The following is a 15062-nucleotide window of genomic DNA, read 5'->3' on the forward strand; positions in this document are numbered from 1 at the left end:
TCTGTAGTTTCCACATTCTGTTGGGTCACCTTTCTTTGGGATAGGAACAAATATCGATCTCTTCCAGTCAGTTGGCCAAGTGGTCATTCTCCAGATTTCTTGGCACAACTTGGTGAGCACGTCCAGGGCAGCATCTGTTAACTGAAATATGTCAATTGGTATACCATCTATATTGCACTAGAGTGCCAAAAATCCAAAGTGAAAGGTAAAAAGCAGGAAGTTAAGGATCTCAACATAAGATTGCAAAGGGAATCATGGGAACACAAAGCAAAGAGCTGGAGTCTGAAAATCAAGCATCAAACTAGCTCAGCATTAAGCCGGTAAAACTGAAGAACAAATTTAAGCCTCAGGTTGTAATAGTTAAGAATGCTAAAGGCAGAATATTGAATGATACAGGAAGCATTAAAAGAAGATGGGAGGAGTACACAGAGTCACTGTACCAAAAAGAATTAGCTGACACAGAATAATTTCATGAAACAACATCTGATCAATAGGCAATAGTAATAAAGGAGGAAGTTCAAGCTCCTCTGAAGGAATAGGCAAAAGAACAAGGCCCCAGGAATAGATAGAATACCAACTGACATATTTCAACAAACAGATGCTGCCCTGGACATACTCACCAGGTTGTGCCAAGAAATACAGAGGACAGCTACCTGGGCAACTGACTGGAAGAGATCCGTATTCCCATTTCCAAAAAACAGTGACGTGACAGAGTGTGTAAATTATCACACAATATCACTAATATCACACATAAGCAAAATTCTGCTGAAGAGTATCCAAAAATGACTGGAACAGTACATTGACAGAGAACTACTAGACACAAAGTTTCTCACCACCGGGCCAAATGGCAGCATCATGATAGATAGAGAAAAGATTAAGATTTTTAACAGCTTCCACTTATTTGGCTCCACAATCAACACTCTTGGTTCCAGCATCCAGGAAACCAAAAGATAAATTGGGAAAGTCTACTGTTAGGGACCTCTCCAGAGAACTGAAGATCAACGATGTTAGTCTAGAGATTAAGGTGTGCCTGATCCAAGGCATGGTCTTCACGATTACTTGCTATGCATCAGAGAGCTGGACAAGGACTTAGGATGCTTAAAAAAGAATCAATGTCGTTGAGTTGTGGTTCTGGAGAAGAGCATTGAACATACCTTTGAGTATTGACCACCAAGAGAACTAACAGAGGGTGAAACCAAGCTGTTCTATAGAGGCAAGAATTTTGAGGCTCTATGTCACATATTTGAGCATATGACCAAGAAAGACCAGTCCTCGGAGAAGGATATAATGCTTAGAAAGATGGAGGGACAGCACAAGAGAGGAAGATCTCAAATGAGATAGACTTGACACAGTAACTGGAGTAATGAAAGTAGGTGTGTCAGAGACAGATTCTCTCAGGATAGGACAGGGTTCTAATCTATCGTACATAGAGTCGCTCTGAGTTGCAAGTGACTCAATGGCACATAACAACAAGAAAAATACAAGTCAGTTTTAGAAGAGGCCATGGCACTAGAGACTTTATCACGAATGTCAGGTGGATCTTGGCTGAAAGAAAAGAGTACCAGAGGAATTTCTATCTGTTTGATTGACTCTGAAAAGTCATTTGGCTGTGTGGATCACAATTTGTGACTGTCAAATTATAATTAACCTTGAGAAGAATGGGAATCTCAGAACATTTGATTGTTCTTATGTGAAACCTATACATTAAACAGGAAGCAGTCCTCAGAAAAGAGGAAGAACACACTGCAACGTTCAAAATCAGGAAAGGAGTACTTCAGTGATGTGTCCTGTCTCCATACTTTTCCCATTATATGCAGAACAGATCATTTGGGAGGCTAGACATTATGAGAAAGAATGTGGCATCAGGATTGGAGGAAGACTCATCAACAACCTGTGTTATTAAGATGACACAACCCTGCTTGCTGAAACTGAGGAGGACCTGAGGCATTTGCTGCAGAAGACCAAGAATTATAGTGTTCAATATGGATTGAAGCTCAACATCTAGAAAACAAAGAGTCTTGCCAGTAGGCCTATTGGAAACATCATGATAGCTGGAGAAAAGATTGAGATTGCTAACAATTTCAGCTTGCTTGGTTCCATGATCAACACTCTTGTCACCAGCAACCAGGAAATCAAAAGATGAATTGCATTGGAAAAATCTGCTGTCAGAGACCTCTACAAAGTGCTAAAAAGCAATGATGTCAGTCCAGAGTCTAAGGTGCATATGATTCAGGCCATGGTCTTCACAATTACTTGCTATGTATCAGAAAGCTGGACAATGACTAAGGATGACAGAAGAAGAATCACCTCTTTTGAGCTGTGGTGCTGAAGAAGAGTATTGGCACAACATGAACCACCAAGAAAACAAACAGGTACTGTCTTGCAGAGGGTGAAAGCATGGTGCTACTTGGAGGCAATGATTTTGAAGCTCTGTCTCCAGTCCTTGGAGAAGGCCATCATGCTCTGAGGAGTGGAGGGACAGTGCAGGAGAGGAAGACCCTGGATGAGATGATTGACACAGTATCTGGGTTAAAGTGGAGGGAAGGTGTTTCAGACTGGCTTGGGATAGGGCAAGGTTCAGAGCTATTGTACATTGGGTCTCTATGAGTCACAGGTGACTCAGAAACACATGACAAAATTATCACTGAGTGCCAGTCTCCTTTGATCTGTTGTATTTCCTGCATCATTGATACCATGTCTAGGACTGCTGAAGCCACAGGTGAAACAACTTCATTTAGGCCTTGATACTTTACAGTTAACCTCCACAAGCAGTCTATCTATATTTTTCACAGGCCTTACAGGGCTGTCAAACAGAGAATTTATAGGCACCAACTAACTCTTCAGCCTTTGTTTTTGTTGTAGGTGACATCAAGTTGAGTACAACTCATAGAGACCCTGTGAACAAAAGATCTGAACCCAGTTCTATCCTGTACCATCCTCACACTTCCTGACACGCAACAGCCCATTGCAGCAGTCACTATGTCAATCCACCTGCTTGAGGGTCTTCCTGTCTTTCAGTGACCCACCACCCTTCTGAACGTCATGTCCCTTTCCAAGAAATAGCACCTCCTAGCAATAAGTCCAAAGTATGTGAGGATCATGTCCTTCTCCAAGGCATAGACCCTCCCAGCAACATGCCCAAAGTATGTGAGACAAAGCCTCATTATTCTTGCCTCCAAAGAGCACTTCAGCTGCACCCTCTCCAAGACCTGTTTGTTCTCCTGGCCATCCATGGGATGTTCAGTGCTCTTCTCCAACACCACAGCTCAAAGTAGTCAACTCTTTTTCCTGTCATCTTTACTCACTGTCCAGCTCTCAGATGCATAGCTAGTAATCAGAAAAACTATGGCCTGAATCAGACACACCTTAGTCCTCAAACTGACATAACTGTTGTTGTTGTTGTTGTTGTTGTTGTTAAGTGCCGTCAAGTCGCTTGCAACTCTGCTCTGTCCTGTGCCAATCGCACCGTCTCCGATACACCCATCCCGATTACCCCAGTCACTGAATCAATCTACCTCATAGAGGGCCTTCCCCTCCTGCACCGTCCATCCACCCTACCAAGCATGATGTCCTTCTGCAAGGACCGATCCCTCCTTGTCCAAAGTATGTTAGACGGAGTCTCAGAATCCCTCAATAATTTGGAAAGGTCCCTATCAGCAGATTTTCCCAGTGCAATGTGTCTCAATTCCTTACTACTTGTACCAAGGGTGTTAAAGCCTTTAGCATGGCTTTAATCAAGGTAGTTATTTTGCACACCAGGTATCCTATATTGCTTCAAATTAACAATCTGAGTGGGATTAGCAATTCTAATGGTTCCCATTTATCATGTCCAATTAACACTGGCCTCAGGACTGACTTAGTTTTACAGCCTCAGTTTTACAATATCCAGAAGAGAACATGTTCCCCAATTAGACATTATATCCATACCAATAATACATTCAGGTAAAGAAGAAAGGGCTACTTCATACAACATCTGTTTGTTTTACAGCCTCAGTTTTACAATATCCAGAAGAGAACATGTTCCCCAATTAGACATTATATCCATACCAATAATACATTCAGGTAAAGAAGAAAGGGCTACTTCATACAACATCTGTTTATATTCTCATCCAGACTTTCACTTCACTCCCATTAATTGCTTCATTCCCTTCTCTTCCTAATACAACTTTAAGTCCCTTCAAGATTTTATCAATAAGTTTGGGAATTACAGAATATTGGGCACTCATGTCCAGAAGCCCCAAGAAGGTTTCTTCTCCATCCTCAGACCATTTTACCCACACATGGGCATATGGCTGCCATCCCCCGCTGGCGTTGGACCAGAAGACCCTGACCTTCCTGTCAATCCATGTCTTGATCAACTAGCTGAGCTTCAGCTTCAAGTGATTGCAGGTGGAGAATCAATCAATTACTTCATGATTGGGAAGAATAGACTTGTTTAGGCCTTCTTGATGTTGGGTGAACAGAGGGAACCTTCACTGGTCCACCCAACTTCCTGTAGTGCTGCCTTAAAACCTTTGTCTCAACTCCATCAATGTCTGCTATATTCATCCCATTCCAGAAGGAACCATCTAAAAATCTCCACCCTACTACAGTAAATCTTTTCACCATAGCCCCCTCCAATCTGTCTACAAATCACCCTGATGTACCTTGTATCCTTAGAACTCATAAGTGGAAGTCTTTTCAATAGAACTAATCCAGTTTCTTCAATTGATGCCTGTTCTCCAGTAGCAAAGCTACATGAGGTGGCCATATTGAGAAAGTTCCCATGATTACCATTTCTATCATGGTCTCTGTAAGAAGCGTACTCATTGAATGAATGTCCTCAGTGCCATAAATCCATTCCAATATAGCTTGCATATCAGACCATCAGCTGCTTCCTCTGGAGTATTCCATTTGTTACAGGTAAAAGGGTCATTTCCTTTGGAAGGATAAATCTAGTCACATATCTTATCCACTCTATCAAGATAATCATCCCCACTGGGTTAATCTGTTGCATAACTGTAGCTTGTAATATCATTTGTGACTGTTGTAGAGATAGTTGTGGGTCTTGCCTTAACCCAAACATATGCCTCTACTCTACAGCATTCAGAACCACAGATGCTGCCCCTCAATCAGTCACACTTACAATCCATTTTAGTATAACCAGCTACGAACTTACGCATTTCTTCTATGCCATATACCCTGGTTACAACAATTTTTTTACGCTATTTGCCTCCTGGACTGTTTTGGGACCTCAGTAAGGAGGGATAGTTCTGGCTGCTCTCACATTTGTTTGTTTGTTTGTTTGTTTTTTCCTTAGAGGAAGATCCTGAGATCAAAGGGTGTAACTGTTGTGGTAGACTTTGCTCAGTTCTGCTATCAGCTATCTTAGTTCCTATATTCTTTACCTTCGCATTTGCTGCCAATACTAATAGCAGGAATCAAGAAATTGTAAGTTTTGTTATTTTCTTATATTTTATATTTCTGTATGCATCCAATTAATCAGCTTCTCAGGAGTTAAGCCCACTAAATTTCATATCCCCTGAATGATGACTAACTTTTGTCTTTAGCAACTGACTGCCACATAACAGACATATTAATCCACAAGTGTTCCTTATCCTTTCCAAAGACCAAACATTTTTCGTTCTCTTGTTTAGCCCCTTTTCTCCAAAGCCACATGTAATGTAGGGTCTGGATCTTTGTGGCAAACCACACTACTCAAACACCAATTGTATTCCTAATTCATTCTGCTAAGATTGGTAGCAGACAAGTTACAAAAAATGCAGAGTCAACAGTGTCCCAAATTTTTAATTTGCTGCATAACTCCATGATTTCTGAAATCAGCAGTCCCTCATTCATTCTGTTCCCTCGCTCCTGCATGTCCCTGGGGTTCAGTGGTTCCCTGGAAGGTCTCCTAGAGACTCAGACACATCAGAGGATTGACTCACACAATCGTAGATATGCAGTTGTACGGAGACTGGTGACCACTGTAGACTATCAGTTGCAGGGAAGCTGGAAAGTGGGCATCCTAAAAGAGAGAGTTAGTGTTGTGGTCCTATTAGCTTATATAAACCTCTCGTAGGCCGGGATTTGTATCTCACCTCAATCCTCTCTCCTTAATACAATAAACACCTCAACACAAAATAAACCGTTAATCATTAGCTAGAAAAGACATTTGGAACCATAAACCCTTGACACCACAACGTCAAACTGACTAGAGCAACTTGAAAGATTACATAGGAAACCTAGAGGCAGTGTAGAGAGTTCTGATGGCCTAGTGGCAAGAAGTAATGCTGCAATCTCGAAGGCACAGGGTTCAAGGCCCAGCTGATCTGTGGGAGAAAAATGGGCAATCTCCACCCCAGAGATTAACTGGCTCTGAAAACCCACCAGAGAGTCAGCATTTGGGTCAGTTCTGACTCTATGGTAAACAATAACAACAACAGAGGCAGTGAATTGAGGAAGAACAATTTGGAAAAGAATTCATTACCACCAAGTCAGAACCAGCCTCACAACTGATCTCCCACTGGGTTTCCAAAGCCATAAATTACAGGGGAGGAGATTAACCATCTTTTACGCTCTAACTGGCAGAGGCTAAGTTAGCAGGGTAACTCTCCATGGACTAAGCCACCATAGATCCCTAATTTTAAAAAAGAGGGTAAGAAATGGTTACACAACTTAAGGAAAAGGTAATCAATGTCATTGTATTATACATGGGGATATTGCTGAATTGTGTTTTTCTGTGTATATTCTGAACCAAAGTAATAGAAATGAAATAAATTAGTTAATATATGTATATATTTCAAAGATAAAATAGGCTTATGAGAAGAATATGAGCTTTATGCGCCACTTCAATTTTAACCAAAAGAAAGCACATTCATAATAAAATACAGTAACAGTAATATTCAAAATTAATTTACACATACAAAAGTGGCATAATTAAAGTCAGAGCTCAGGGCCTCTCTTCAAGAGAGTAAGAAGGATTGAAATAATTGCCACTGTTCCCCAACAACAACAACAAAATAATGAAATTAAATATGCATGCATATTGTTGAGAAATAATCATTAGAAGAGCCCTCAGAGAAAAATTATCCTAGTCCATTTTTTTCAAAATGCACTACCAATTCACCCCCTCTCCCCAGCAATATAGAAATTCTGGAATCTCCAGAAATGTAGCAAAGTTAATGCCAACGTTAAAACTGGTAGGTAGGTGCCAGTGACAGGAAACTGACAAACCTCAGTGACAACATTACAGTTGTTGTTGTCTCTTCTCCACATGCCATCGCCCCCCACACACTTCCGTTTCCACTTCTCGAGGCACATTACGTTATCTGATCATACAGTGCTTACCCCGCCCCCCCCCCTTGTTTATACTAGAATTGCATTTATTTGGAGACAAGGTATGATCAGCATGTCGGACAGTCTCAAAGATGACAGAAATAGTGGCCTCTTGATCCACAGCACTCATCCTCAGGTCTTCTATGGAGAAAGGTATCTGCACTAATGGGTGTTTCCTGTGCTATTATCGGTGAGGCAATTAGGCCTCCCCGACTCTCCTGGCCACACGGTGCTGGCATGTCTGCGGGCAGCTGCAGGCCTCTGGGTAATCAATCATGCTTCTCGGTAGTGCTGTCAATCAGCAATCCGCCTGAGTGGCATCTATCGACAGTTCTCAGCGTGACACTTCCCTTACTCCCGCTCCTATTTCTGGTTCATGGTAATACAGTCTTTGAGCCTGCTGTTTTTTCATCATAGAATGAATTATTTTTTTTCATTTTTCTCGGCTTGTGTTGATTCTTTCCCCCTGCTTTATCCTTTCAAGACTATCATAGAAAATCCAGTATTCAACACAAATCCCCCAGAGGCTTCTTGGCTGTAGTTTTGTTGCATATTATTCTATACTTCATTTCTTTTCCTTTTACTTACCCTGAGGCACCTTAGACTATGTCCTGCCAAACTTGAGCATAACCTAAAAGCATCTGTGGTCCATATGCTCCTCTATTTCTGACCGTATAGTTCCTTCTTTTTCCTTGGGACCTAGAATGCTTTAATTATGACAGGGAATTGATTTGTTCTCCCCATGTCAAAACGGTCCCTAATTTTATCACCAATCAATATTCGCAGGGTTCACCCATGCTGGATTTTTCAGAAACAGCCCAATTTTCCAATAAGCTACTCTCAGACCCATTGTCCTCAGCTTCGTTTTGGAAAAATCGGGTTATAGCCGACTGCCAACAGTCACTTAAATGAGCTTATTTTAAGTAATTATTTTATTGACATCTTTCTCCTTTGCTCATTCAGAAAGCCATGAGCATGAGAAAAATACCAATTTCAATTAGAACTCACATCTTTATTTTCTGTAAGCTAAAATGAAACTTTACTTACTGAATGTCAAATTGGGGCAGTGACCAAAACAAACGAGGGATCTGTTGGCCTCATCCCCTACCAGCACATCTCACCTCTATTCATTGCCTTTGCAATGGCACTGACTCATAAATGACCCTCTAGTGGAATTTTAGAGGCCATAGAACAGAGCAAGGGAACACTGCATGGTTCAAAATTGGGGAGGGTGTACGCCAGGGATGCATCCTATCTCCATACCTTTTCAACCTATATGCAGAACAGATTATCTGGGAGTCTGGGCTCTATGAGGAAAACTGTGGGGTCAAGATTGGTGGACGATTTATCAACAACCTGCGTTATGCGGATGACACAACCCTGCTTGCTGAAACTGAAGAGGACTTGAAGTGCCTGCTGCAGAGTGTCAAGGACTGCAGCCTACAATATGGATTGAGGATCAATGTCAAGAAGACAAAGATTCTCACCACTGGACCAATTGGCAGCATCAGGATGGATGGTGAAGAGATTGAGATTGTACACAGCTTTAGTTTGCTTGGCTCCATAGTCAACAGTCTTGGCACCAGCAGCCACGAAATTAAAAGGCGCATTGCCATGGGAAAGTCTGCTGTTAGGGACCTCTCCAAAGTACTGAAGAGCAATGGTGTCTCTCTGGAGACTAAGGTGCATCTGATACAGGCTATGGTCTTCGCAATCACTTGTTATGCATCAGAGAGTTGGACAATGACCAAGGAGGATAGAAGGAGAATTGATGCCTTTGAACTGTGGTGCTGAAGAAGAGTATTGAGAATACCATGGACTGCTAGGAAAACAAACAGATTTGTCCTGGAAAGGGTTAAACCGGGTGGCTCCTTGGAGGCAAGGATTCTGAGGCTCCGTCTAACATACTTTGAACATGTTGTGAGGAGAGACCGGTCCTTGCAGAGGGACATCATGCTTGGGAGGGTGGAGGGACAGCACAGGAGAGGAAGGTCCTCTATGAGGTGGATTGATTCAGTGACTGGGATAGCTGGGATGGGAGTGTCACAGACAGTGCGATTGGCACAGGACAGAGCAGAGTTTAGGGCTGTTGTGCATAGGGTCGCTATGAGTCGCAAGCGACTCCACGGCACATAACAACAAACAACAACAGCATAGATCCCGTTAGGGAGCTCTTGTGGCCTAGGGGCAAGAAGCTGCAATCCTCAAGGCAAGCAGTTGGAACCCACCAGCTGCTTCACTAGAGAAGGATGGGCAATCTCCTCCTGTATGATTAACTACCTCTGAAAACCCGCCGGAGGGTCTGCTGTGGGTCAATTCCAACTCTAAAGTACACAATAACAACAACATAGATCACATTAGAGGAGACAGCCCATCTTTCTTTCACGAGGCTGCTGGTGGATTCCAGCCATCAGAGAGACACCGTCTTTAGGTTAGCATTGCAATTCCCTACAGACTATATCAACCTAAACCAGTTGTCAACAAGCTGATTCTGACTCATGGCAATTCGTGTGCTTAAGAGTAGACCTTTGAAAGCAGGTTGCCAGGTCTTTCTCCTAAGGTGCTTTCAGGGGAGTTGGAACACCCATACTTGCATTAGCAGCCAAGCAGCTAACTATTCAAATTACCCAGTTACTCCCCACAGCATGCACGTGAGCCCAAAAGTGTACTTAAAAATACACATGATCTCAATTCACAGTAGTCTCAACAATGGCAACATGGGAAATAGTAAGGAATGCTCTTTTGGTTTCTACTTGATACAATTCCTTGATTTGCCTGATTTGACCACTCAAGGTAGGTATCTTCCTTACTCCATCAACTATCAAGAAGCATTTAAGGCAAACTGTTGTTATTTAGGTATCATCGAGTCAACTACGATTCGTAATGACTCTATGAACAACTGAACAGAGCCTTGCCCTGAAGGAGCAAATGAAGCCTAAAAAAATCATAGCTGACACACTGTATCACTAATCACAATGCCAAGCACAGTGCTAAGCACAACACATACATTCTCATTTTCATTCTGTACAAAAACCCTGTGAAATGGTTCTTACTATCAGAATAGTTCATATATAAGAACCGAAGGCTCAGTGACATTAAATGGTTTCCCAGGATCACCTAGCTAGAAAGCAGGGAACCCAGAAAAACAAATTCAGATTCTCTGCTTCAATGCCCCAATTATTAATCACTTTGTTATTGTAGTTAGCTAGTCTGGACTCAACAACATGTAGAGAGAAGGCAAAAACTCCCAGATTTCAAGTATTCCTATGCCATTAGCAAAACATGTCAATTATTATTAGGTGCCATCAAGTTGAATACAGCACTTAGTGACTCCATGAACAATAGACCTGAATCCTACTCTATCCTGTGCCATCCTCACAATCTCTGACACACTGAGCCCATTGTTACAGTCAATGTATCAATCCACCTGACTGTGGATCTTCCTCTCTTTCACTGACCTCCACCTTTTCAAGCATGATGATCCCTCTGCAAAGAATAGCCTCTCCTAGCATCATGCCCAAAGTGTGGGAAATGAAGCTTGATCATCATAGCCTCCAAGAAGCACTCTGCCTGCACCTTCTCCAAGATATACTTGCTTATTCTTTTAACAGTCCACAGGATTGTCAGCATTCTTCAACATCACAACTCAAAGGCATCAATTCTTCTTCTACCATTCTTATTCATTGTCCAGCTCTCAGATGCATAGCAAGTGATTATAAAGACTATGGTGTGAATCAGGGATACCTTGGTCCTCAGACTGACATCACTGCACCTCAATGATTTGAAGAATACCCTGACCACACATTTTCCACTGCAATATATCTCCTGGTCTCCTGATACCAAAGGTGTTGACTGTGGATCCAAGCAATTGAAGGCATTGACAGTTTGAATTCTTTCTCCATCTATCATGATGCTGCCTATGGGTCTAGTGGTAAGAATTTTTGTTTTCTTTAAATTGAGATATAATCCAGACTGAAGGCTGTAGTCTTTGGTCTTCTGCATCAAGTGCTTCAAGTCCTCCTGACATTCAGCAAGCAAGGTAATGTCATCTGCACAGCATAAGTTATTGATGAGTATTCCTCTGATCCTTATGTCACATTTTCCTTCAAAGAGTTCAGTCTCATGAGTTTGCTCAGTGTAGAGATAGAATATGGAGGTATGGAGAAAGGATATAACCCTGGATACATATCTTTCTTAATTTTAAACCACCTGGTGTTCCCTTGCTCTGTTCGCACAACAGCCTCTTGATCTAGGTATTGGTTTCAATTGAGCACAATTAACTGTTCTGGGATTCCCATTCTTCTCGATGTCAGCTATATGTAATTTGCCAATAGTCCCTCAACTCTGAGATAAACATCTTTTTGCTTTGTCTTTACATCAAGCAAAAGAGGTTAGAATTGGCCCTCTCTTCTGTTCTGACAACAGGAAAAGCTTCAGAAAGTATATTAGAGTTGTTTCTCATTGAAAAGAGTAAATTGCACATTTCCTACTTACTTTTCCCACCAGAAGCAGCCAGGAAATGAAAAGACAAATTGCATCAGGAGTCTGTTGTCAGAGATCTCTCCAGAATACTGAAGAGCAGTGATGTCAGTCTGGAGACTAAGGTGTACCTGATCCAGGCTACTTGTTATGCATCAGAAATCTGGACAGTGACTAGGGATGATAGAAGGAGAATTGATAGCTTTGAGCTGTGGTGCTGGAAAAAATAGTGAATATACCATGGACTGCTAGGAGAACAAACAGGTTCATCCTAGAGAGGATGAGACCAGGTTGCTCCTTGGTGGCAAGGATTCTGAAGCTTTGTCTGACATACTTTGGACATGTTACAAGGCAGGACCAGTCCTTGGAGAGGGACGTCATGCTTGAGAGGGTGGAGGGATAGCGCAGGAGAGGAAGACCCTCAATGAGATAGATTGATTCAGTGACTGGGGTAATGGGAGTAGATCTGTCAGAGACAATAAGATTGGCACCGGATAGAGCAGAGTTGAGGGCTGTTGTACACAGGGTCGCTATGAGTCACAGGTACTCGACAGCACATAACAACAACAAGAAGAAGAATCAGAATTCATCAGTCCTCCAGCTCATCACTGTTATCACACCTCTACAAATTTCACCTTCCTGTTTCCATCTTTTTTCCTACTACACCTCCAGCTCACTCTTGACCTATGGGAAGATGACATATGAATACTTATATTAAGTTTGAAAGCCCCACCCTCCACCAACTTGATTCTATGTTCTTTTCTACTCTTACATATATAAGAAATACTATTGTTGTTAAGTACTGTCGAGTAGAGTAAGACTCATAGCAATCCTGTGATCAACAGATCTGAATTCTGTCTGATCCGGTACCATCTTTATCATCCTTAACACGTTAGTCCATTGCCACAGACACTATCAATCCAAATCAATGAGAGTCTTCCTCTCCTTCACTGAGCCTCTACTTGTCCAAGAATGAGGTTTCTTTCTGAGAAATAGCCTCTCATAACAATATATTAAATATTTTTTTTCTTAAGAAAAGGAACTCCTAAAATATTCCTTAGGAAAAATTTTTAAAACTCATAAAAGCAGGAGAATTCTGGTGGCCTATTGGCAAGAAGCTGCACTGCAATCCCAGACGTACAAGGTTCGAATCCACCAGGTGCTCTGCTGGAGAAGGGGGGGGCAATCTCCTCCTTTACCGGTCAGATCCGATTTGACAGTACACACACACAAAATAATAAATTTTTTAAATTGTTTTTTAATTCGTAAAAGTACACAATAATAACTTCCATAACAGAATATCTTACACTCTCACCAAGAACAAATTTGTCCTACAAAACAGTCACGCTTCCAAATAAGGTTCTTTCCCCTTCCAAGAATGGATTTATATGTTGTTCTAACAGCAAAACTCCTCAGTGATCACATGCCAGGTGAAGGACGGAGGGTAGCATGATGCCTTATAAGTTCTATCAGTGAGCAGAGCATAAACAGAAGCTTAGCATCACTCCACTTTCCTAGGTACGGTCTGCAGTCAACACACTACACCACATTATCACTGGTTCCACATCCACCCTTTCACTCCCAGTCACTGTTATGCACTTTGTACAGTCCTCAGCCTCGTCTCAAAGTTCTATACTTTTATCCCAACCCTAGTTCAAGTTGATATGAAACTTGCCCACAAACCTTCCAACTTAAAAGGAAATTAGTTTCTCTTTCCATTTAACACAAACCCATTTCTTTCCTCTAACAGCTGCTTCAATATTCTTGCTGAATCCTGTACTTTCACTGGGGAAGCTGGATGGACATTGAAGGAGATTGCAAAAAAAGTAAAATCAAAAGTAAAATTAAAACACATTTCCCATATCCTGCAGAGTGCACAAAAATGGGTCTTGGCCATGGTACAGCTGCAAAAAACAATGATGAAAATGTAATGTTTGGCACATGGCCCACAGGTCCCATTATTTTACAATTACACCAGCATGTCAAGCATTAGGGTTGGCATTTAAAGTCTACAGAATTGGCGAGTGTTTAAAATGGCTCATTTCTGTCTCCTGAAACAGCTAAAGTGAACAGAAGACAAGACTGTTTAACACAGCATGTGTTCTTTTTCTCAACTGGCCAGTGACAAGTGGCAAGAAAGAGTTATACAGGTACTTACTATTTATAACCCATGGCCACATCCACAAAATACTTCCTTCTCTGTCGATAGACATTGTCCTTAAATCCCTTAAACAAACAAAAAAAAAGATGCAGTTATTTAGCTAAGTGCAGAAAATTAGCTGCAGAAAACCTAAAGTAAAATCACTGTGATGCTTATTGAGTGTTCCACACAAATGTAAATCTTATCCTTAGATGACCATCTTGACAGCACAGGAAAAAGCAAATTGTGCTCACAGCAAAATCTCCTTAAATTTGGGCTGTACTAATTTGAGATATGTGCTGGGAATTCAGGCTAAAGTTTACCTTTCCTTTCAGTAAACAGAACAGCTTAGTTAAGCAAATTGATATTGTGAACAATGCCCATTTGGTTTTCAAGTATTATTTACATGTAATTGATCTTAATCACACATTAATCTTATCCTATTCATTAAAACAGGTCCCTTTAATATGGTTATTCCGTAAATTAACCTAATTTCAATTGCTTTGTGAAAATGACAAGTAAGTGTACATTTATTAAAGATTCTATTATTCAGAGTAATCATCAAATCCCCAAATTAGTATGAATTAAAGAGGTTTTGCTGTATCATGTGATTACAGTCACACAATGCAAAATCAATGATAAGGGACTCATGCACCAGGTAGCAGGTTAGTGTTATTCCACTGTGAGTTCCAATGGTTATAATTAATCTTAGACAACTTTAGACTTTCATCTGTCACCATGCACTTGGGAAATTAAAAAGCATGTCTGTCATTTTTCAGTCAAGTAGAATCCTCTTGAGAAGACTTTCTGGTGTATTTAAAAATCCCTCCTCTGTTGGATTCTCCATTTTCTATTGGCTAAGTTACTTTTCAGATCTCTAGTTCTTTACAAGGTTCTTCCTTCAAACCACTAGATTCCCAAAAGGAATTGTTTCCATTATCTACTTGCATACAAAATTCATATATGTTGTGTTTCATTCACATTATGATTCATACAATCATTCCTATACACCATGTTTTATAAAAGTAATCACCATTCGCCACAACAAGATAAAGGTAAATAATCCAATTGAAAAATGGGCACAGGATATGAACAGACACTTCACCGAAGAAGACATTCAGATGGC

The 15062-nt window shown here is 41.1% G+C and overlaps 1 protein-coding gene across 2 annotated transcripts in view; it reads right to left on the reverse strand.

Annotated features, from left to right (window-relative positions):
* The window catches only part of TPH2 (tryptophan hydroxylase 2), a 224742-nt gene that overhangs the window by 179899 nt on the left and 29781 nt on the right, over nucleotides 1-15062 (reverse strand). For both annotated transcript variants that reach the window (XM_006882567.1, XM_006882568.1), the window contains exon 5: nucleotides 13955-14022. In XM_006882567.1, the coding sequence (XP_006882629.1) occupies nucleotides 13955-14022 (68 nt within the window). The remainder of the gene's footprint in view (nucleotides 1-13954; nucleotides 14023-15062) is intronic.

The sequence above is a fragment of the Elephantulus edwardii genome, unplaced genomic scaffold, assembly GCF_000299155.1.
Source record: "Elephantulus edwardii isolate Elephantulus edwardi_28Jun2011 unplaced genomic scaffold, EleEdw1.0 scaffold00021, whole genome shotgun sequence".
Lineage (NCBI taxonomy): Eukaryota > Metazoa > Chordata > Mammalia > Macroscelidea > Macroscelididae > Elephantulus > Elephantulus edwardii.